Source organism: Echiichthys vipera (genome assembly GCF_963691815.1).
Source record: "Echiichthys vipera genome assembly, chromosome: 19".
Taxonomy (NCBI): Eukaryota; Metazoa; Chordata; class Actinopteri; order Perciformes; family Trachinidae; genus Echiichthys; species Echiichthys vipera.
In genome coordinates this window covers 13348874-13372109 of record NC_139844.1, presented here as the reverse complement: position 1 = coordinate 13372109, position 23236 = coordinate 13348874, and the positions used below count along the sequence as shown (strand labels likewise).

Here is a 23236-nt window from a genome sequence, read left to right as displayed (position 1 = left end):
TTCTAACGAGCTCTTCAGCCATCAAGTAACAGGAACTGAAGCAAACTCTGAAATAAACGGGATATATTACCCAACTGGAAACACAGCCAGCAAGAGGAAGTGGCGACAGCCTCTCAGACTTTGATCATTTCTGTCTTCTGTTTATTCCTGGAGCAATGTGAGAGCAACGTGTTAAGACAGCGAACCTCTCTGCTCTAAATACACTACTATGAATGAGATGTGAATCACACAGCTGCCAGGAAATAAACCCCAACTGTCTGGCTGGGCAAAGGCTATTTGGCTGCACATCTAAGTTACACTGATGGATTCACAGATGCAAGGTTGTTGATGAAACCAGGGGGAAAGGGACTGGGGAGAACAGAGCTGCTGCCTTGTGCCCTCCCAAACTTACTTGTAAATATAAGCATAATTTTGCCACACCTTTGACACAATATCTGCACTTGCATAAATTTCTGTGCATTTATTTATTGTTTTCATTGTACCTCAATCTGCAATCTATTCATTGCATACAGTGAAACAGGAAAATTATTTGAAAAGCAATGTTTTGGTACACTACAGTGTTTTAGAGTCATATGGCCGGTAATAATGAGTTGTGACACTTTGATCCTGACTCTCACCTGACCAGAGCCCTTCAACTATGGAATACAAGGAGTCTACAAGGCATTTATATTGGCCTTTGGTTAAATCTATATTATAATATAAGGGCTGGAGCCACTTACCCTATTAGTATTTAGGATCCCCATCAGATGACGGCTCAACAACTGCTAATGTTTCTAGTTTACAGTCCCAACTCCACCTGACCAGGGAGGATTTAGAGAAAAGTGAATGATACTGTACTAACTGGAATAAAACAACAAAAACACCAATGTGGCATGAATGTTATCCACTGCACTGACACAATAGAAGTACATTTGCTGACTTCCAGCGACCTCAGGGGGCATACCACTTTTACTGTAATAATCTGGTAGTGTGAAACCAAAGGACCACAAAAGCTAGAATTGTAAACTCCACAAGACAGATAGTTGAATTTAGTTTACTTTTTCAAAATTGCACGCCATATTCTGCAACATTTCCTCTAAAGTTACACCCATCAGTTTGGCCAAACGATGCAGGACTCTTTTTGAGAGCAAAATAGCCCATTTCTCTTCCCCTTTTCTGTTCATATAGCTCCACCTAGTGTTCACTGTGCATAATTTGCGAATGGGTAGACTGGTAAACTAGTTTTCACCCTATGGTTTTCACTATCGTTACAAGCTACATTGAATAAGTAGGCCAGCTATATGAATAACCCTGTATATATATATATATATATTTACGACCGTTGGACTTCCATACATATTCATATATTCCTATATAAATATAAAATGCTAAATGCTACATTTAGTATAACATTTAGTTCAGTAACGTCTTTACACACATTAGCTGATACAAACCAACTATTCAAACAAAAACATTTGCCATTCTGTGTCACAGTTTTTGGTGACATTTTTTCTCTCTCAAAATACAAATAATGTGTGATACTTTATTGTATTTTTATTTACTGTACTTTATTTTGCTTACCGTTTTGAATTTGTTTATTTTTTTCAAATGCAAGGTCAAAATTCCAACGAGAAGTTGTAAAGTACTGGATTGTTCTAAATAAAGTTTTTGAGGGGGAAAAAAATGTAGTTCGGTTACGAAAACACCCCGGAAGTTGTATGCGTTGCTAACGTTGCTAGCTTGGTTAGCGTCGGTAGCCTGCTGGTGATGATAATTTACGCCCGTTGGACTTCCAGCTGAGTTGTTTGCCTTCGGTCCACTCGTTTAATTAAAGTCAGACGTCTGTTTAGCAAAAATACATATAATATAACAAATAATACACAAAATAAATCATGTAAAGCTGATCGTTACTTTTTGGCAAAGTTGCGTATGAAGTATTTCCGGGGGAATATCAAGGCATTTGGAAGGAGGCTGGGTCACCAAAAATAAACGCTTTTTACTGTTCTTTTTTTCTTTTTCAAAAAAAACTTAATTTATCATCCATTAGTATGAACAATTAAAAAAGGAACAAAAAAAACAGAGCAACAGACATTTCAAGACATGACAAAGGCATGCATTGAAATGATAGAACAAAACATTTAGATAAATAATATATAGAAGATAAATAATAGAAGAAATATAGAAATGACAAAATAAGTAAATACATTAGATCAATAAATATGTCTAGTAAAATAAATAAATTATAAAAAGGAAATAAAAATGAATAAATCTAAATAAAATTATATATAGGGCAAGTTATAATGGCAGATAAGTTCACTAAATGTAATTTGAATAAAATTCAATAGGCAATTTTTGTTGGATTCAACATAAGACGGAGACTCAAAATATATTTTTAGTTCAATTAAAAATAATGTGAATGAATGACGCCCAGGGCAGGAGTGGGACTCATTTTCAGCCCTGGAGTTTCATACCTCAGACCGGCCCACTTTAGATCACGACCTATTATATTAAAATAATGTAATTATAACTTTATATGTTAAGCACACAATAGTGCACTGTTCTCTAAAGCCTTGTAATTCCTACTGTAATTCTTACTATTACTAATGATCAAAAGTATAACTGGCCACTACTATCATTGGGGCATAGAAAGTGGTTTTATGGGAACTGATGCTTGCTTGTTCACACACTAGCTCACCTGTTTCTTCCTCACCACTGGCTCCTGGCTCTGCCTCTGACTCTAAATCATAAAAATGTTCATAAATCTCGTCACAAATCTCCCCTTTTTCAAGTCAAAAATTCAAGTCAGTTTCATTATTGTAGTGCTGAATCCTCTATCATCATCAATTGCAATCTGGGTCCAATCAGCTCTCGTTTACATCTTCATGCAGTGTGTGTTTACAGCATGCGTGCAACGTGATTCCCGGCCAAACGTTGGCGATTGGTTATGGCAGATCCAGAGTGGCACTGGGCAGATCCAATAGTTTTAAATTTCAACAGACACCTGCCTTCCAAGTTAGTTAAAGTCTATCAATTGAGTAGGTCCAGACTCTCTGTGCAAATGAAATGAAGTACGAGTCTGGTAGGACCAGGCTAGGTCTACACCATACTCTTCATTATATTAATTCTAATAATATTCACTTAATGAGCAATCCTACCTGCACACTCTGGACCTGTGGGCTGATGGCTGGTGCTTGGTGATGCATCTTGTATCTGAGGGGCTACAAATCAAAGTTTGTGGCCAGTTATGTGGCGTTGCATCATAATATTATTTAAATTATGTAACGTTAGGTTAGACAGGCTATAAGAAATTATTATGGCAATTATTAGTAACAATCAGGGTTGCCGCGGTATGCGGTATTACCAGTGGTTGAGGCCAACACCGAGTTATTTTGTATTATTTTTTTCCAGTAATAAAAAGAAATCCGGTCTTGTGTGGAACGCGGAAGACCGGCTCCACACAGCAACGCCGGTAATCAAACCCTGGGAAGCCCAATCCCTACGAGAGCTCCTCGTGCTACGGCCATCCGGAGGCGCATAGAGCTTTTGGCCGTGATATTATATATACAATTATATTATACTATTATATGATCGTTATAAGACGCTGTCACCGAGTGTGAGAGGAGAGTTGGTTGCGTCTGTCTCCAGGGCTTTTCTCTTTTTAATCCTCGCTTTTTCTGCGCCACCCTTGCTCTTTTGATTTGCCATTTTGGGTTATTATTTTCCTTGTACATCTGTGGTTGGAGCTGGGCAAACATCACTGAAGTGTGCGGACTAGTGCACGACACTTACGTTACATCAGGCTGTGTCTGCGTCTGTTTCTTGTCGGTGGGCGCGCCCTTAACCTGCGTCCGCGTCCCAGTTTCATTGGCATGATCTAACAGACCGCCAGCTCCCCGATATGACCAGAGACAGCGGTAACAGCATACACGTGATACCCACTCCACTCAGTGCCATGACTGAACACCGGCACAAAATAAATAAAAATAATAATTGAACACCGGCCCTCGCGGCCCAAAAGTCAGACCGGCCCACCGGGAATTGTCCCGGTCCTCCCGATTAGCCACTCCGGGCCTGATGACGCCTGTGACATTTTGACTTTATGTTTATGGAATTTACCTAGAAATATGAAGAAATTAATCATGTTAAATGTATTACTGTGAGATAAGGAGGCAAACATAATAATTTTCTCATCAAAGTGATATCTAACTGTAGTTTTAGCAAAAGGAAAATTTTCCAAATCTTTCCAAAAAGTGATAAGCAACGGACACTTAAACGGACACTTGTAAAATAAATGGATGATACTTTGCATCAGTAGGATATATCTTATGTCATAGCTTGAGATGTAAATCTCTAATTTTGTTAGAAATTAAAAATTTAAATGGGACAAGCCAAGCTCACCAAAAATAAAAGACAAAACCTACAGCCATGCCAACAGCGCAGCTCCTGTTCCATTGCGCATGCGTCATAGCCCCACAGCTCGGACGGGTTTTTCTGTGTCCCAGCCTCCTTCCATTAGCCTCACAACCACAGAGAGCTCTCGTCCGCTTTGCCCTGTCCCCTTCGCTCTCATGTCCGCTGCGGTGATAGTAGCCGCTGTCGTCGGCGGTGGGGTGCTTCTCCTCATGCGTCGTTTATTCCCCAAGCAGAAAGCCGTGAAGCTGCTGCAGTATCCGGCTGACACGATGCGAGGAAAGACGGTCATCGTGACCGGGGCTAACTGCGGGATAGGGAAGGCCCTGGCCGGGGAGCTGCTGAAGCTCCGGGCCCGGGTCATCATGGCCTGCCGGGACCAGCGGAGCGCCGAGGAGGCAGCCGAGGACATCAAGAAACAAGCGGGACCAGAGCAAGGGGAGGTGGTCTTCAAACACCTGGACCTCGCTTCTCTGAGATCAGTCCGGAGATTTTGTGAGGAAATTAAAGAGGTAAATTGAGATGATACATTTGGTAGGTTAGCCACATAGATGAGAAGACAGAATGGCTTGTTTACTAAATACTGATCAGTTTAATTCTGATTGTTATGTCCGAAAAAAAGGAGCATTATACTTGAGCTGGGGGACTATCCGTGGTGCTGAACTTTAATACTGGCCCTTTAACACACTGGTACCAGACAATAAATGCGTTATTATCTATAAGATATCATAAATAAGAGTAATACACTTTATTTGTATAGCACTTATTAAAAATACATTCACAAAGTGCTTTACAGAACAAGGTGAAATAATACACTGTCCCTTTAAAAGTAGGTTTTTAGAAGGGATTTTTAAATAGGCACTAAGTTTGCTATATTCAATTATAAGGATAAGAAGGTCTAACAGCATCTACAAGGTCATTTCTGCCAGAAGTCTAGCTCTAAATATTGAAATCAATGAACCTTTTTGTAAGCTGTACTCTGAGTCACTTTACCTGAGCCAAACATCTATTTATGGCTTCAATCACATGTGACTTTTAAAAAACGAACCAAGGTTTAATCAGTTTGGTGTTTAAAACACCGGAAAAACTGAAAAGTGGCCATCCCAGTTTCCTAAAGTGCAATGTGACATCTTTAAATGTCTTTTTTGTCCAACCAACAGTCAAACCCCGCAAATATTCAAGTGACTATATTGCAAGACAAAGAAAAAGCAGCAAATTCTTACATTTCAGACCAAATATTTGTTATCTTAACTTAAAAATGTACTTAACCGATAATCTAAGTAGTTTTATCCAGCTCTTCTAATGAGAAATATGTTGCTAGTATTATTCCATACTACTCCTACTAGCATCTACAGTCACATTTATAAACACTTTCAAATGTCTGAGCACCACTCATGTAATACTTTTGTTCACTCTTTATAAACTGTGGAGTAATAATTTCACCACCTCATTCTTTATTTAAACGAGACTCTAATTTGTCCCACAGTTGAAGCCGTCTCTGTGTTAATGGTTTTATTGAATTATTTATTGCTTTAATAAAGGCACGTACATTTCAAAGGTCACTGCTTTTCTTTATATACAGGATATTACTTCAAGTAGCTGTAGATTCAACAAAGAAACGTCTAAAATTCTTTTGATTTACAAGTAAACCTATTTTAGTGTTTGATGTGAGTTATTAAGCTGAAATTGTGGGGTCTTAAATTATTTAAATGACCTTTTTAAGGAGGAATCCAGGATCGACGTGCTCATCAACAATGCCGGACTCTACCAGTGTCCCTACACGAAGACAGAAGATGGATTTGAGATGCAGCTCGGCGTGAATCACCTGGGTCACTTCCTCCTCACTCACCTCCTGTTGGACCTCCTGAAGACCTCGGCTCCCAGCCGCATCGTTGTTGTTTCCTCGAAGCTCTACAAATACGGCCACATTAACTTTGATGACCTGAACAGTGAAAATAACTACGATAAGGCCTTCTGCTACAGTCAGAGCAAGTTGGCCAACCTGCTGTTTACACTCCAACTGGCTCGTCAGCTGGAGGGCACGGGGGTCACGGTCAACGCTCTCACTCCGGGCATCGTGAGGACCAGACTGGGCAGGCATGTTCAAATCCCTCTCCTGGCAAAGCCGCTTTTCTACCTCGCCTCACTAGTCTTTTTCAAGAGTCCACTGGAGGGGGCCCAGACCCCCCTCTATCTAGCCTGCTCCCCTGAGGCGGAGGGAGTGTCGGGGAAATGCTTCGCAAACTGTGTGGAGGAGGAGTTGATGGCCAAAGCTACAGATGACCAGGCAGCCAAGAAACTGTGGGACATAAGCACGAGCATGGTTGGGCTCGCTAACTGAGCAGAGTCCTGTACTGTGGATGGTCCTTAAGTGACAAAATGCTGCCCCACAGACACCACTCTGCAGAAGATAGCTCATGAAAAGACTGATTGCCACCTTGGGGATAAAATCATTAATTGCCAATGAAGTGTGTACATTTGTGAGTGTTGAGTGTGGATTGCAGTGGATTGAGAATGTATGAAGCTTTGAATTAAACGCACGATATGTAACTTTCTGCCACAGGTGGTCTCTCGTTCAAAACAATAACAAAGGAGACGGTTTGGGAGTTGTCTTCACCGGCTGCACAGCTTCTCCTGGTTAGGATTATTTCAGTGTTCATCATTCAGGAGGTTTCTGCCATGAGCTGAATTATCCTCAAATTCTCCTCCTCTCTAAAATGGTGATTAAAACCATTAGAAATTATTGAATAAAGCTATTTCAAGTTAAAAATCTTTTTCTTCGGTGGACACAGGATGTTTATTCAGATTGTTTCTCTGGTAACGCAAGATCCAGATGACGGAAATCCTTAAAAATAAGATATAAAAAAGTGTATCATAAAAATATGGGTTAAAGCTGGATAAAATCAATTTATGATGCCATTGACGGAAAAATTGAAACAGGTTTGAAACACAACTCGACAAAATATATAACATAGGTAATATATCTAGTAATTTTTAGACATTTTAATATGGTACTTATTATACCTAAAATAAGAAAAGAAAAACTGGTTACCTATTTATATGGCCAAGAAATCTGTGCGCTCCAGGAGAAATTTTAGCTTGGGTTTCTTTAATCCCATAACCCAGAACAAGGGTTTCTCAAGGGACAATTAAGAAATAAGCTTACTGCAGAAAGCCGTAACCCGGCTACGAAAGTGCATGTGGACACAAGAACACCCATATTCTTTTGTGACTTGTTGGCTTTCTGGAAAAACACCAAGGAAAACAATGCTCAGAGGGCACACGTGGCCCTTTAAAATAGATTTTCCTCACCAGTGATGGAAATAATTACTAAGGTAATTATCTGTGTATAGCCTGCAAACCTGGTCTGTCTTGGTGTATGAATATATGACCTACATCTTAGCACCTTTGCTCTTTTCTCTTCTTAAATTTAGACACATCAAGATCAAACTCAGCTCAGCATTTGATCCATCAAAACCAAGCTGAGATATTGCGTCCGCCTCCACTGGGAGGTCACATTATTGCTTATGTTTTGCAAATTCTCTGAAAAACACATCTTTTTTTAGCTCAGTTATTGTACCTGAATGCTAAATTGTGCATACTTTAGCATGTATTTTGCAGTGTGAAAGAAAAGAGGTGGGGGGCAGCTGTTAATCTAGTGTTCCTCTGTTGATGCGTTTGAAGTGTAAATGCTTTCTACTCTGTCTGGAGGAGACTTTACAACCAGGTTGACAATGCAGTTCAGTGAGATACTGCTGCACCGTGGCTCCCTCCTGTGGATGGATTCAATCTCGCGTGTAAATCCTCACTCTCCTCGGTAGGAGAAGGAGTGTTAGCAATGGGAACAGTACAAGTAGATCATTTCTGAAATCCCTCCCATACAGTTTATGAGAACAGAACATCTGTTTGCCAATGTTGAATATAGACGGTGGACTAAATTTAGGCCGGCAACTAACTAATTATTGTCATTATTGATTAATCTGGTGATTATTGTCATCGTTTGATCTAAATATGTCAAAAAATACAAAAAAATATAATCACAATTTCCTTAATCCCAATGCAAAGTCTTAAACTTCCCATATTGTGCTTTATTTTCAGGTTCATACTTGTATTTCTACTTAATTTTTATATGGTCTATTGTTCTAAAACACGTTATTTTTCTCATGTTGTCTTTCTGAAAAAACCTGTATACAGTATAGTATAGCTGTGACATCTCAACTGTACAGAAGTCAGATTGTTTAAAGGCACAGTTTCTGAATATGAATCCTGAATAATATTGAGCATTTTGATACTTTCACAGTATTTATACAGCAGCCCGACCTGCTTTGTAATAAAAAAAATTAAAAATCTCACTTTTTATAATATGGGACCTTTTTAAATGTCTTGTTTTGTCCTCCCGACAGTTCAAAACCAAAATATAGTTTGTTTCTGTTACGAAAAACAGAAAATACAGAGAAGCTGCAAATTATTACATGACAAAAGTTGATAAAACTAAAAACCGTTTGGTATTTTTGACTGAAAAATAGTTGCAGATGAATTTGCTGTTCATTGATCAATCGTCCATCCGAGTTGACGTCTTCCAATGTCTTACTTTGTTAATCAACAGTCCTAAACTGAAATATATTAAGTTTACACCAGAATAAAGTCCTCAAAGAGGGCTAGGAGATTAAGTGACTAATTGTTTAAGCCATACACCTAATTATATCGACCTAAAAAGAGTTCAATCAGCTGGCAGTTTCTTCAAAAATATATGAAACTTAACGAAAATGAAATTGAGTTAAAGTATATTTTTGAGCTTCATATTGTATATTGTAAGGTATTGTTGCTTTTAAGTAGCAGCATGACACTTGTAACAGACAGCAGAAGAGCAACTGCCTCATGCTGAGTATTAGCAGTTATTCAGTGTGTTTAACATCAGACAAAATCACACCATAAAAAACATTTCTGTGTAGTATTTTCTTGATGACTCCTTGGTACAAACAAACATCCTTTCTGTTTCCAGTGTGCTTATCTTGGCATAAATCTGTCTCTACGAGCCTATTTTTAAATTCACAACAGTGATGAAGCAGGGCTTCGTAGTGACTCAGCAGACACGCACCACATGGCTGCAGCAATGTGAGTTTGAATGGTCTCCCTAACAGTTCATCACTCCACATGGTTCAGCAGACATGCAATTATCTTAAAACAACAACCGATACTATGCGACAGTACACTTTTAAAATCCCCAGACAGCTGCATTTGAACATTAAAGGAGGGCTTGGGAGTGTGATTATGTATAATTTGTGCTTTATTAGGCGAACAAAACAACCAAAATATATAAACATGCATCGTCGTCAAAGAAACAGGGTTACAGTGGCTTGATGGGGTGTGGGCATCCAAATCTGAGGTAGAATGGGGGCAGGAAAACCTCTTCATGGGAAATAGAAGAGCAGAAATAAAAGAAATACTGACTGCTAAAACAGATCTCAAAACGTTCCATTAATAACAATATAACACACCCACCGATACTGTCAAATTCAACCAAACAGAAGAAAAACGAAATGTATGTTTCTAATTGAAGTGATTAATTGATTGTGTTGTCTTCAACATTCACATTTAAATCCTCACAAGGCCAACACGGTTTCAGTCCATTCAAAATAATGACTGAATCTGTAATGTGCAGTTTATACCGACGTCAATTCAAAATTAAAATGCCTCTCTTGCGGTTTTTCATTTATATACAAGTTCCAGGTTTATCAAGAAGGTTTGCATTTTTGTTTGATTGTTTTGGATGTATTTCTTGCAGCTACATACAAAATATATCACTAAATTTTTAGTTATAAGTATATATTTATACATTTGTAATTGAAATACATACACATTCTTATAACTTTTTCGGCCCGCTCGATCTCCTCTGCTTTTTGCCCCACATCACGTTTTTACTTTACGGACAATTTCTGTGTAAAATGTTGCCATCCACTGCCAAACTATCAGAGCTTTTAAATAATCAGCAATAGTAATGTGTTCGTGGTACTGAATCATTTGGCACCTTTCAAACCATTTTCTTTCCAAAATGATCGTGCTAACAGAAGGTGTTGCTGGATAAACCAGGGCCTTGCGTCTCGCGTCATATCAAAGAATAAAACTGATTGAAAAGTCCTTCAGTTCAGAAGTGTTCCATATAGCTGGGCCTTGGTCAGACTGTCCTTCCTAGAAAGTCCCAGAGAGCCAAATTTTTGGTTGTACGGAGGAGGAGGGGGTGGGGCCGGTGGCGGCGACTGGCTCGCCTGTGCAGGCAGGCTGTGCATTTCCACTTGGTAGTGCTGCAGTTCTGCGGCCATCTCCAGGGACCTCTGGTTCAGAGACTCAGTGGAGCTATTTGGGCTGGGGTCTACATAATCTGTGCTCTGGCCGCCTGCTGCCATGTTACCCTCCCTGTCTTTGGAGCTCCCTGAGTGGTAGAGGCTGTGCTCCGACCCCTGGCTGTCCTCGGCTCGGTACAGGTGAGCTTGGCTATGAGCCTGCCGCAGCCCCGGGCTGCATTCGGGACTGGGGCTGGCGGCGACCCACACTGGGTCCATGACGTCCACTCCGTGATGGTAATAGTCAGCCCCCTCCTGGAAGCTGCTGTAGAGCGGGCCAAGTCGGATCTTCGACGGCCGGACAGAGAAGTGCTGTTCTGAGAAGCTGTAAGGTGAGGCCCGGCCTGGGCTGCGGTATGTGTGAGCGCTTAAGTCCTCCACGCTTAGTTGTCTCCATCGGCCAATCAGCTCCTCCTCCTCGGGGGCTAATGTGCTGCCTCGACGACTGTCTCCATAGGCAACACTTGGGGATGAAGAGGGAGGGAGCGGTTCATAGGGCTCGCTGAAACAGGAGGACATGGTGCGGCTGTAGACGGGCGAGCTTCCGTTCTGGTGGTGGCTCAGCTCTGTCTGCTGGAAGGCATGAGCGTTGGCAAAGCCTCTCGGACTGTCCCTCTCCCAGGACGAGTCACTCTTTCTCTCGTAGTCCCCTGCATCTCTCCACTCCATGTAGAGGGAATGGTGGTGCGGGGAGGAAGCTGCACTGCTGGGCGGGCCGTTGCCTTTGTCTTCAGACCCCCCTCCACTGAAGCTGGAGTAGGAGCTGGAGCCTGCGCCCAGTGTGGCAGGAAACTTAGCAAAGTGCTCCTGGGAGAAGCCAGCCCTCAGCCCCACCGAGCCCTCCTCTGGGTTACTGTCGGTGGAGATTTGCGGCCCGTATACCAGCTTCCTCTGACCGTGGAGGTCCATGCTAGGCCTCCGCTCGCGGTGCCGGTCATCAGGGCAGTATAGGGCCGTGTCGCTGCTGTACAGGTCAGATTTGTAGGCTGCACGGAGCCCCAACCGCTCTCCTGGTCCCAAGCTCTCCAAGATAAAAGCATGGTCCTGAGTTTGGGGGCTGGGGGAGCGGGAGGCCTGGCTGCTGCTGCAGGCCTCGTCTGGCTTCTCAAGCACACAGAGAGGAGACTCCTCCAAGTGCATGGTCAGTCGCTCCTGAAAATCAGCAGGCAGCTGGAAGGTGTCAGAGAAAAGAGAAGGGCAGGTGATGTAAGTGGTACTGTAGCTTGAGATCACTACTTGCTCTACTGATGTATTTTTTTGTATTTTTATTTTTATTCTAAGCACCTTATTCATTTCAGTGTAAATAGTTTCTTGAACACTGTATGCTCCATTGCACTACAAAAGGCTCCAGTTTATATCTGAGATGAACTGAAAACTAAAACATGGTGTATTAAAATTCCTATTTGCTTTTGACTGGCTGTGACTTGATTTGTTTCCCAACAGTATGCTCCTGTCTTGCGACTGATTGCTGTGTTGTCTCTCTCTTGTTCTGCCTTTGTAATTTTTTTTTTGCATTGATCAGAAGAAGATGGAGCACCAAGAAACAAAACAAAGTTGTTGTTTTGCCTGTATCATTTTTTTTACCAGCTGTGATGCTGCTACATTGATTTTTCTCGGTGTTTTAATGCCTGTCTGTCAGAACCATGTATGGTACAGTCACACAAAACATTAGAGCATGAGAACTCTGTATTATATAAATACTCAATAAATGTATATTTTTAGAAAGATATCCATGTCATAATACAGTGTACTTCTTGAATTAAATATTTTGCATTTTCTGTCCCTGTGCACTGAAGTATGTGTGTCAGTATGTCACATAGTACAGAAGTACAAGTATGTCACCACAACAGCAGCGCCAAGCTCCCTGACTTGCTTGGAATAATCGTTTGTGTCATTTTGAGTGACAATAGCCGCTACAAAAGAGAAAAATATATGTGAAAATAGAGGGCGAACTGAGTCTTCTTTCTTGGAAAAGAAAGACATTGCTCTATTCTAAGAATTTCACAATAAAAAAAGCCTCCATCCACTATCTTTGCCTCTCCATAGCAACAAGCATTAAGCCAATTCCAGCACATCAACAGGAATGTAGTCAGTTGTTCCTAATTGTCAATGAGAGGCCGGCTAATTATAACTTTGTAGATGAGAAAAGCCTAACATGAAAAGACATTTTATCATTACAGTTTTTATTACAACTTGAACCAAACTAAATGCCACTTAATTACTGTCCACACATTTTTTCATCTGTGCTTGTTTTTGTTTTTTTTAACAGGATTAGCTTTTATGTGGCCTTCAGAAATCCGAGCCCAGTCATTGTATAACCTCTCTGGTTGTTTTGCAGCAAAACAAACGACTGAAGCACTTCAGTAGGCGCTGAAGAGGCCTCCTCAAAATGCTGCAGCACCATTCATCAATATGCTTTCGATTAGCTCCCACCCACAGGAGGCTGGTGGACATACACAGTGTGCATGTATAGCCTCTGACCCCCATTATGTTTGGCAGTGCATAACAGTTTTTCACTCTATAACCGATCCTATACTGTGTACAGCGAGGATGTGTGTGTGGTGGTGTGTAGGGGGACATTTTATGAGCCTTATGCAACCAAATGCAGTTAGCATTGATATTTCCATTCAGCTGTATGGACAAAAACGTGAGGCGTTCTTTAACCTTGTGGGCACTTGCCAGCTTTAAAGGCCACTCTTGTCACATGGACGAGGCACAATGCCCAGGGCTGATGCACCGGAAAGTGGCACCAAGCTGGCCTGGTGTTAAAACACTCATCGATAACCGCATGCATCTCTTTTCACAAGCAACGTAGCATGATGAGGCACTACATTTATATTTTGTTTTAGCTCCTCAAACAGTTAGCTGTCCCTCACATTTGTGCAGAATTTGACTTGAGGTAGTTTCAGTTGAGCTTCAAGCTTAATCGTTCTCAGACAATGACATTATTACTAAACAATGCAGTATAACTACACTGACACAGTAGGAGAACCATCGGAAAGATCTGGTTGACTTTAGACTCCCGTCTCACTAATAAGTGCAAAAACAAGTTTTGAAAGGTGTGAGAGGTACTCAGATCTTTAGTTACGTAAAAGTAGCACTACAACTTTGTAGAAATACTCAGTTACAACTAAAAGTCATGCATTCACAATTTTCCTTTAACAAAAGTACAAAAGTATTGGCATTAGAATATACTTACCAAAAGTAAAAGTACTCATTATGACCCATTTCACAATAATGTATATATTTTTTTATATTTAAAGTGGTTTTTGAATATATATATATATAAATGAACTACCAACTTCTTTAAAACCTTTCACTTCTGTCAGTTGAAGAGCAATTAGCCAAAAAAACAGCCTTCCTTCTCTAATCTGTCCTTACTGCAATGACCTGCGGCAGTCACCGCTCCACCATGTCGTGTCTCTTATCTCTTCTGCCTCAAACAGGGCAAGATGACCTTCAGTTACAGTCGAGACAGCACTTTTTTTTGCCCGTCTTAATGTCATGAACTGAAAAGTGCTGTTCCACTCTTCCTTTACAAATCACAGCTATTTCACCAAATCTTTCCCTGGCTGCCATTGTATTGGGGAATTAAGAGCAACCTGAATTGTGCCAATTTTCAGTGGCTTTTGTGGATTTTTTTTTTTAAATGTCCTCTACTTTAAAATGTGAGGGATTTGACACGAGGAAGATTTGATCAAATCTTGATAAAACTGAAGAAATTCAACACAACAAAAATAATATATGAGCTTCGTTACAAGCCTGAATGACATGTAACAGTCAGTGAAGGTCTCACCTCAGAGAGCTGCGCCCTGTAGAGAGATTTGTTGCACTGGAGAAGCTGGGCAGCCAAGTTGCAGTCCTTCCTGTACATGTCCTATGGAGCCACAATTACAAGTCAAGACATTTAGGGGTGTGGTGGGGAGGATATTCATCATCTCCAGTGATAATTCTTTGCCTGCCTTGCTTTGAAAACTGAAAATCAGACTTTTATTTATAGTGGCAAATGTCACCTTCTCATTCATTTTGTTCAGTTTAACTCATCAAACAAGAGCAAATGTGTATCTATTTGCTCTTGTTTGATGAGTTTTTTGCTGAGACAACCTTAGCCAAGACAAGGCAAATTCATTTATATAGTGTGTTTCATTATGTCTTATTGAGCCAAGAGAATAGAAAAAATATAAACAAGCTTAAATAGAATAAACGGGTAGGAAATACAAGCGTAAACGTTACAGTGCAGTCAATCAATAATTCTTTGATTTAATAAAAAGCTGCATCAAACAGAAAAGTCTTCAGTCTTGATTTAAAAGAGTTGACAGTAGCAGCGGACATGCAGTTTGTTCCAGATCCGTGGTGCATTTAGTTTTGACTCCGGGGACAGAAAGCGGACCTGTTCCAGCAGACCTGAGAGGTCTGGATGATTTATAGTGCAGCAGGAGTCCCAAATGTATTCTGAGCCTAAACCGTAGCCAAAAAAATGATTTTGAAAGTATCTTGTTATAATGATGAAATATGTCTAATTGTTATGTAGTTTTTGTTCAAGGCATTTAAACAAGGTGGAGATAAATTTTGCTTTATTTTCGTCACCAAAGATGAAAATATAACAAGGCTCTTACATTGTCTTCTTGTAGCTTCTCGATGGTGAGTTTTGCCTCTATCAGGTGGTTGTTGAGGACGATGATCTCTCTGCTCAGCGCTCGCTTCTCATCGTCGTGGTGCTGAGACTGGAGAAGAGAGAGCGGTTTATAGAAATGACCTTGATGAACAGGTCCGAGTGTGTACTGTAGTGAGTTACTGTATGTTGTTACTGTGTGTTTTTGTATGCACTGAGTGTTGTACAGTCCAGCGGGAAGGAATTTCCCCTTGGAGACAATTTGGTTTAGAAATCTAAAAGTCTATACACTTGCAAACATGCATCCCAGTTTTTACAATCTTTTAGTTAATCAAATGTCATTACAGTACTGTAATTATATCACTGAGCACATTTGATATGACTATGACAAATATTTTGTCACTGAATAGATGCTTTGATGATTTTGTTACATTTTTCTCCCAGTAAAATGATTCACTGAATTAAGATTAACGTAATTGAACACAAAACCAACACATTAAAATAATGAACATAACAACCACATGATATACAATATAATGTAATTTCAATGAGCAGCTTTCAAAAGTTTTTGCATGAAAACTGGTGCCCCGTTAAATGTAGGTTTGACTCCAATCCACGGCCCTTTGCTGCATGTCATCCCCTCTATCGATCTTTACCTGTATAAACAAATAAAGGTATAAAAAGCAAAAAAAAAAACCCATAAAAAAACCCAAACTGTCCTATGGTTATTATGATTCCTGTACTTCGCACTCTCATTGACTTATGTTTCCTGTCCTGTCCCAGTCACGTGATGAAAAGGGAAATTGACTCCGTGACCAACAGGATTCCAAAAAAAACCATCAGTTTCAAATTTGTGCCTCTCCAGCTGCAGTCCACACTCCGTTCTTGGCAGCTGTGGCTCAGGAGGTAAAGTGGTTGATCAGCTCCTCCAGTCCAAGTGTCCTTGGGCAAAATGCTGAACCCCAAATTGCTCCCGAAGGCTGCGCCATCGGTGTATGAATAAGACTGAGATCAGATCCCGATGAGCAGGTGGGCACCGCACATGGTAGCCTCTAACATCAGTGAATGAAGGTGTGTGTGAATGTGGAAAGGTGCTATATAAAAAGCGAATTCTTTTTTAATTTGGTCCATATGGAGATTTGAATCAGAGCCTGCAGGAGAAAATGTTCTCTTCTCGTTGATGATGAAGTCAGAGTCCAGGTATTTTGCAGCTGTTAGTGTGACATTTTAATTCATTACTTGTTGCCTATCAAGCTGATGTTCTGTCAGTATTTGAGGTTAGAATTATACAATAGCTGCAATATAAAAAAAAAAGTGGCTTTGCGTGCAAAAGTGTTATCCTTTCTCTTCAGGCTTTTCCTCCATCGAACAGTGTAGCTGTGCAGGTGGAAGTATACACTCAAAGTACATCGCTGTGTTTACCTGTCTTGTAATTACATTCTCGATGGTTGTGCAGGGCCACGGGGTCAGATAGTTTGTGGCACCTCTGGAGTAAACAAGCCTTATGATTACAGAGAGACTTACTCAGGTCCTCTCTCACCCTTGAGGAGGGAATACGTGAGATGAATCATTTGATGGGGACGCTTCACAACAATAAAAAAGATGCTGGCATTTATTTTCTTTTAAAATGACCATTTGTCTTCTCACAAAAAGCAGTGTGACCCTCAGCTCCTTACTGACCTGGTGTCTCACTGCTGTAGTGTTGTAATCACAATGAGGGCCGTGATGATTATCATCTTGTGCTGTAACAAACCCAGTTGCTGAGCGTTTTCAGCTGTCTATTCAACAGCGAAGACACCTGATTGTCATGCAGTGTTCTCAGGCAGGCTAGTTAATTGTATCTTTCCACGGGCAAAAGCAATGTCTGACAAATGGAGTGAGGTGCGGCGCACTGAGGAACAATGGGTTTGCTATCACTCTGCCATTGGAAGGAGGACAGCCAATTGTAATAGGCCATAATTAACATCAGTGGTACCAACAGCGGGGCATATTCATATTCAAATTGGCTGTCCAAGTGTTCTGCACCATGTCTAAACCCCCTGACTTGCTTATGCGCTTCTCTTTCTTCTGTGTCTACAGGTACTTAAGCGCACACACGGGAATACATACGACTGGATACATATACACACACACACAGAGGCTTACACACTTACATTTCTGTGGATCTTTTCCTCCAGATCCTGGTTGATCCTCTGCAGTGCTGAGTAGCTGCTTTGTATTCTAAACAACACAATAAACGACATTGCTCACTTGCAGATAATAGTTTGTACGTTACACATACAGTATCGAGAGAAGCCCCGGAGACTTCTCCAGACTGAAAATAAGAATATCAGCATGATCAGCAGAACTCAAGTGAGAGCTAAGTCGCATGCCGCGGTTTCAGTTTGTAGTCGTTTTTACATCACGCTGAACTCACTCGACTGATATGGTGATTTATTGAATGATTTATTTTGTTATTTGTGATCCAGAAGACACACTGTATAAGGCAATCTAATAATGTGAATCACTCACTCCCTATACCCTGGGTTTTTCCCTGACTTTTCTCGACATCTTGCTTTTTCTTGTGACATTTGAGTTACTTCCACTTCTTTGGGTTTCTAAAAAAAAAGCAATGTTATGTATGTTAATCTGTATCTTCAGGGACACAAGACAAAAAACTGTCTTTTGCAAACTGTAGCTGAGAAAAGGTGGATACATCACTTTCCAGATGTTGTTGGTTTATGGGTTATTTTTGTGAGACACAGCATGCTATCAGCAATGATGATCTCAATTAAAATACACATAATCAACTTAACTCTGTACAGTGAAGGTCAAACATTTAAGGAACGTAACAATAGGTAAAACACATGTTTTCAGTGGAGGGGGACTTTTAAGGCGTACCCCAAGGTGCAATTCTTGGTCCATAATTATTTAGATTTTTCATAAGTAATATTGATTTCTTTTGCAGTGCCAATTTCTGGGCAGAAGACATGCCCTTAAATACATTTGGCTCTGCTCCAACTGAAGCATTGTCAAGATTACAATCTGCTTTTTTTTAAGAAACCACAGAAACCTGCTGATAAGGAAACATTTGTTTAATTCACAAGAAGCCACAGTTCCAAGAAAAAAAGACTATGTCATCTTGGTATTCATACACTTACAATAATAGTGCTTGGCTAAGATAGCAGTTACTTTAATGACGTTTTATTTCCTGTGTTCCTCATGTTTTTATTTAAGTTTCCTGGAAAGAACTTCATAATTTGGTACCATAATAAGGAGAATGGAGATAAAGTGTGTCTCTTGGTTTCTTTGTACTGCATGTTTCTCTCCAACTTCCGGTCTGTGCTTGATTAGTGAGACATTCTATACGGACACACCTCAATGCACATGCAAGAGAAGGACTGCACACTGTCATTTGTATTTAGGAAAAAAGAGCCTCTGTCCTTAAACCTCCACAGTATTTTACATCCCTCCTCAATTTTTAAGCTGCTGTTCACTGGACCACAACGCAAGACTGGCTAACTTTAGATCCCCATGGGTAGATAAGAGTTTTGGAAATTCATTGTAGCACTTTGTAGCATATAAATGGAGTGAAAAACAAAGGCTTTATAGTTTGAATGTCTCCTCTCGCTGGATCCATTTAAACCATGCAGTAACATAGGCATTTGTGGATGGACTTTTGTTTATATTCATGTTTTATTATGTTCCTTGTCTGTCCAGGTTTTTCCCCTGCTATACTCAGGTTTGTACGTATGTATGTTGTATTTTTTGTGTGGATCTGAGCACTTCTTCCACCACGGTGCTGTACAGTGTGTACATGACTACCTGCGCAGTTTATCAGTAAACTTATCCAGCTCCTCCTGTGCTCGCCGCAGCTCCGTCTCCAGATACTGCCGCGTGGAGTCGAACTCGCTCTGCAGCAGCTCAAGCTTGTGTGTCGTGTAGGAAAGCCTCTTCCGTAAGTCCTCCTTCTGCTCCAGCAACGAGCTGCACACATAAGCACAGCAGATGATTTTGTTCAGGGCATACGGTGCAAGAAACAAGCTTGTAACTTGGGTTATATGCTTGTCTAAATGGGCTTGTAAGGGTCTACATATCTTTTTAATGCACCCCTGAGCGGCCATGCAGCAGTGATGAGAACATCATGAGAGGGTGATAAAAGCAGAAAAGTTGTGCAGGAAAGTGCTTAGTATGAAGAAAACATGGGACCAAAACACAGATCTCTAATTAAGAATCAATGCTGGGGTAAGCAAGGATACAGAGCTTTTTAAAGTCATTTGAGCATTAGATCTTTTTCAGCATTAAAGCTTTGCAACACATCACAGAAACCCAATCATCATTGAGATTGGTCCCACCAAAAAAAAAAAGAGAGAGGCTGTAAACTGAGATGAAATATGAGCCAATGAACTTTAATACATCACACAAATAGATTGTGAAGGCTCGGATTTACGGAACAGTGATACCCCCCACATGTAATTCAGCCAGACAGCACAATGATGACTATTTTCAGAGTATGTGCATTACCTGGGCTTCAATCTAATTAAAGGGCAAGTGTGAGTGGGAAAAGAGGAAATGTCTGTTGCCGTGATGGATCTGAGTGTGCACGGCTGGGCTTAATGGACCCTGTATTGACGGACAGATGGAGGAAGGAGGGTAATGACTCTATCTGCAGCCAGATTACAGATAGCAGAGAATGGATGGAGATGTGGTCAGGTCGCTCTTTTCACTTCCTCTCTTTGTCTCTCTTTTAACAAGATCTGAGATATATGCGGTGGGGGCCGAGGAGGACTGAAAAACATATCAGGGGCAGGTTCCTTTCAGTGTTTTCAGGTAGCTAAGTGGTCGTATGATCCAGTTTCCAGCTCAATAATATGTATGATAAGAACTACAGTCAACTAAATATCACCCGTGTGGTAATTTTTTTTGTTTCTTATCTTTATGTATCTTTTTTTGTCATACAAACCACTTCAGCTAGGTTTTTAATTGCAGACAGTCACACAAATAATACAAATACAGTATTACTATATGTATTGAATCACAGACATGCCAAACGCACAATACCCAATGGTATATAATGGGTTTGTTACATGTCTACTTTATAAACTGCCATGCTTTTGGTTGCTTTTAGTTGTTTTTTTGTGTTGCCTCTCAAGGTGATGTAAGTAGTGGCATGTAAGCCCATTTGGCGCCTCAAATAAAAAAATATTAACTCGTTCATATGGTAGAGATGCATTTCTGACACACAGAGCTGCTCTAGAGTCAGAAAACTCTAGACTTTCTGGCTAGTCCTCATATCTAAACAACAAATTGCACCATTTGACTTCCAAAAATTACTCACATGAGCATTTTATGATCTGATACTCTGATTATTAAAGTATGGCTAAGTGTAGACAGCAATTTTTGTTGCCTTAAATCTCAGGTACGCAGTCTGTCTTTGGTGTTTGCCAAAAAATCCATAATAACACACAAACACGCATAAGTCAGTAAGCATACGTACATAAGCGATAACACTGCTAACTGTATGACTGTCTTCAGTTCAGTATATGGTTAATAAATCACATCATGATTGTTTCTGTTTTGGTTTAACTATCTATTATAAATCATAGCTCTTGTAGTAGCTAAACAAACTTCTCACGTTCAAAAAACTCATACTAGATTCATTACAACTAAAAGGCCCTTCATTTTTATTTAATTTTGACCGCAGTTCTTTTTGGGGTTGCTTGTTAGCTTCTGAAAAACTGTGATACTTTCTTTGCTTTAAGTTTTTTTTTTACTCAAACAAAAAAGTATTTCTGCCTTCAGCACAGCAAGAAATGTTTGTACAAATAAATCTCCACTCAAAACTAAATACATTCCTACTGTATATGTGCAGTACTATAATAGGCTAAATAGTAAATACGGAACTAAATTAGAATTTATAATTTCACACTGGATCTGGAATATTGTTCACTTTATTTTTATTTACCAAGTCAGCGAGTAAACACCTGACTACAAAGTGTCTCAATGAATGTCTCAACTGACTGGAGGGCATTTCAGTGCTGCGTTACACAACAACCCCCACCTCCAGCTTCTCTTTGATTGGCAGGCATTAGCAGGGGAATGCAGGTGTTTGTTGTTTGATCGAGGATGAGTTTTCGTGAAGTAGCTCCAGGGATTTCAATTCTCCCATTAGTGACCTCCTCTGTGAACAGGAGCTGAGTCAGACATAATGAGCGCTTTCATTGTGGTGAGATGAGATGACGAGGCAGGATGACTTCTGGGCTCGGAGATGCGGGATGAGGCTGCTCTAGCACCACTGGGCGGCGAAAAGGGGAGACACCTCGTGGGCGGATGAACGGACAAACAGATAAAAACCAGGACGAATGGAAAAGATGGCGGCCGAGAGTTACTCTCTTACCTCTTTTTTGGATGTTTGCCGCCATTTCGTGGGACTTTTAAGGCGGTTTTGCCAATGTATATCTTTTTCATGGTTTGACTGTGTTCCTTCCCTCTCATGTGTTTATTGGGGTTGACCGCAGGGAGCCTTCATGTGTGTAAGTTTCCCAAAGGAGCACAGCTAAGTGTAGCCTGCAGAGTTACTGAGAGCTCTACCTGTGTTGACCCTGCCAAACAAAGCAAACACACACATTTGCAACTGTTAGTAACTACGGGGCAACCAGGGATCCGGTTCGAAGGACAAGGTCGATATACATTTTGCAGTTATTTTTTATGGCACTATTCCCCTCAGTTTTGTCCTTCGCATGAAAAGAGTAAAACCCAATTTTAGAGTAACAGTCAATTATGAAGATCTTAAAAGGTTCAAATCCGCCCTTGGTGATGAACTTTTGGACTAATTTTAGTTTTTTTAATGTGTCCTGTTGTGTTTTTTCCTGCAAAGACACAGGGGCAGTGAGATCAAAAATGATCAGTGGTAAATGTCAAGCTTTAGGCTCAGTCCTTCAGACTTAAAGAGCAAGGGCTTCTTTCTTTTTTGCAACAAAGTTCAACAATCATATGAGGACAAATCTACTGCAGTCAGGTTATGTTCCACAGCTTGCACCTTGCGGCATCAAATGATGAAAAAAAAATTGCACTTAACCTGACTGGTAATGTAATAAAACTTAATGTGACACCTTCAACAACAAAGTAATAGAATATCCTGACTGATATATGGTATAACATTTTTGTCGATAATGTAAATACCTTTGAGGTGGGTCATTTTATATATTTATATATAATGTAAATTATGTAAAAAGAGCATGCTTTTTTATATGAAGTGTTCGAGTATACGACATTAACAATCATTTCCGTGCCATGTTAATCTACTGCAAGCAAACATTTCACATTGATTTAATGTGTGGAAATGTAAACTATGAGATTTACAACACATGGCAAGTGGTATGTTGTTATCAGGCAAAGATGCATGAAACTAAAGTCCTTATCTATGGGAAATTAACCTGCCCATGCTGATTGTTCATTGAGCAAGGATCGTTCATTAGACCAGAGTGGACACACATAACAGGCAAATGAGTTGATTCATTCTCCATGAAATGTCCTTTTTCTTCTGAGTAAACACTGATTCTTACCATATAGGCCATACAATATCAGTCATTTCATTTTATTGCATTATTGGTCAAGTCATTACATCTTTAGAAAATGATTACACATTGGGTGCTACACACCTATGTGGAATTCATGTTAGTGAAATGTAATATTAAAACTTATTTGTACTGTACCAGTTTACCTAAATGTGTAATGCATGAGCTGGGAAACCCTGTGTGAACTAAAGCCCTTAAAAACTTGGTTTCAAATTAGAAATGTTTTTCTATAACACAACATTTTCATGACGAAAAAGTCAAGAAAAAACATCAGTACTGTGTTATCTATTCAAGGTTGACAATGTTCTGACAACATACTGTAAACAAGCAGCCTTCAT

General features: G+C 40.2%; 2 protein-coding genes across 2 annotated transcripts; one reads left to right on the top strand and one right to left on the bottom strand.

Annotated features, from left to right (window-relative positions):
- The first annotated feature begins 4538 nt into the window (after positions 1–4538).
- rdh14b (retinol dehydrogenase 14b) lies at positions 4539–6940 on the top strand. Its single transcript, XM_083934006.1, has 2 exons — positions 4539–4901; positions 6113–6940. Exons 1-2 carry the CDS (start codon positions 4548–4550, stop codon positions 6728–6730), a joined length of 972 nt encoding a protein of 323 aa, XP_083790132.1. The 5' UTR covers positions 4539–4547; the 3' UTR covers positions 6731–6940.
- A 3589-nt stretch (positions 6941–10529) lies between these two features.
- Positions 10530–21816, bottom strand: LOC310961526 (brain-enriched guanylate kinase-associated protein; the record flags this gene model as incomplete). The annotated part of the gene is made up of 6 exons (XM_083933637.1): positions 10530–11900; positions 14527–14607; positions 15347–15454; positions 17496–17562; positions 19147–19308; positions 21719–21816. The coding sequence occupies 6 exons, from the start codon at positions 21814–21816 to the stop codon at positions 10530–10532; spliced, it is 1887 nt and encodes a 628-aa protein (XP_083789763.1).
- Positions 21817–23236: the final 1420 nt, after the last annotated feature.

Bases quoted from the DNA above. Each gene is read 5' to 3' on its own strand.
- rdh14b (XM_083934006.1), top strand. From the start codon at position 4,548: ATGTCCGCTGCGGTGATAGTAGCCGCTGTCGTCGGCGGTGGGGTGCTT. The intron at 4,902-6,112 runs GTAAATTGAGAT...GACCTTTTTAAG, and splicing joins TTTGTGAGGAAATTAAAGAG to GAGGAATCCAGGATCGACGT.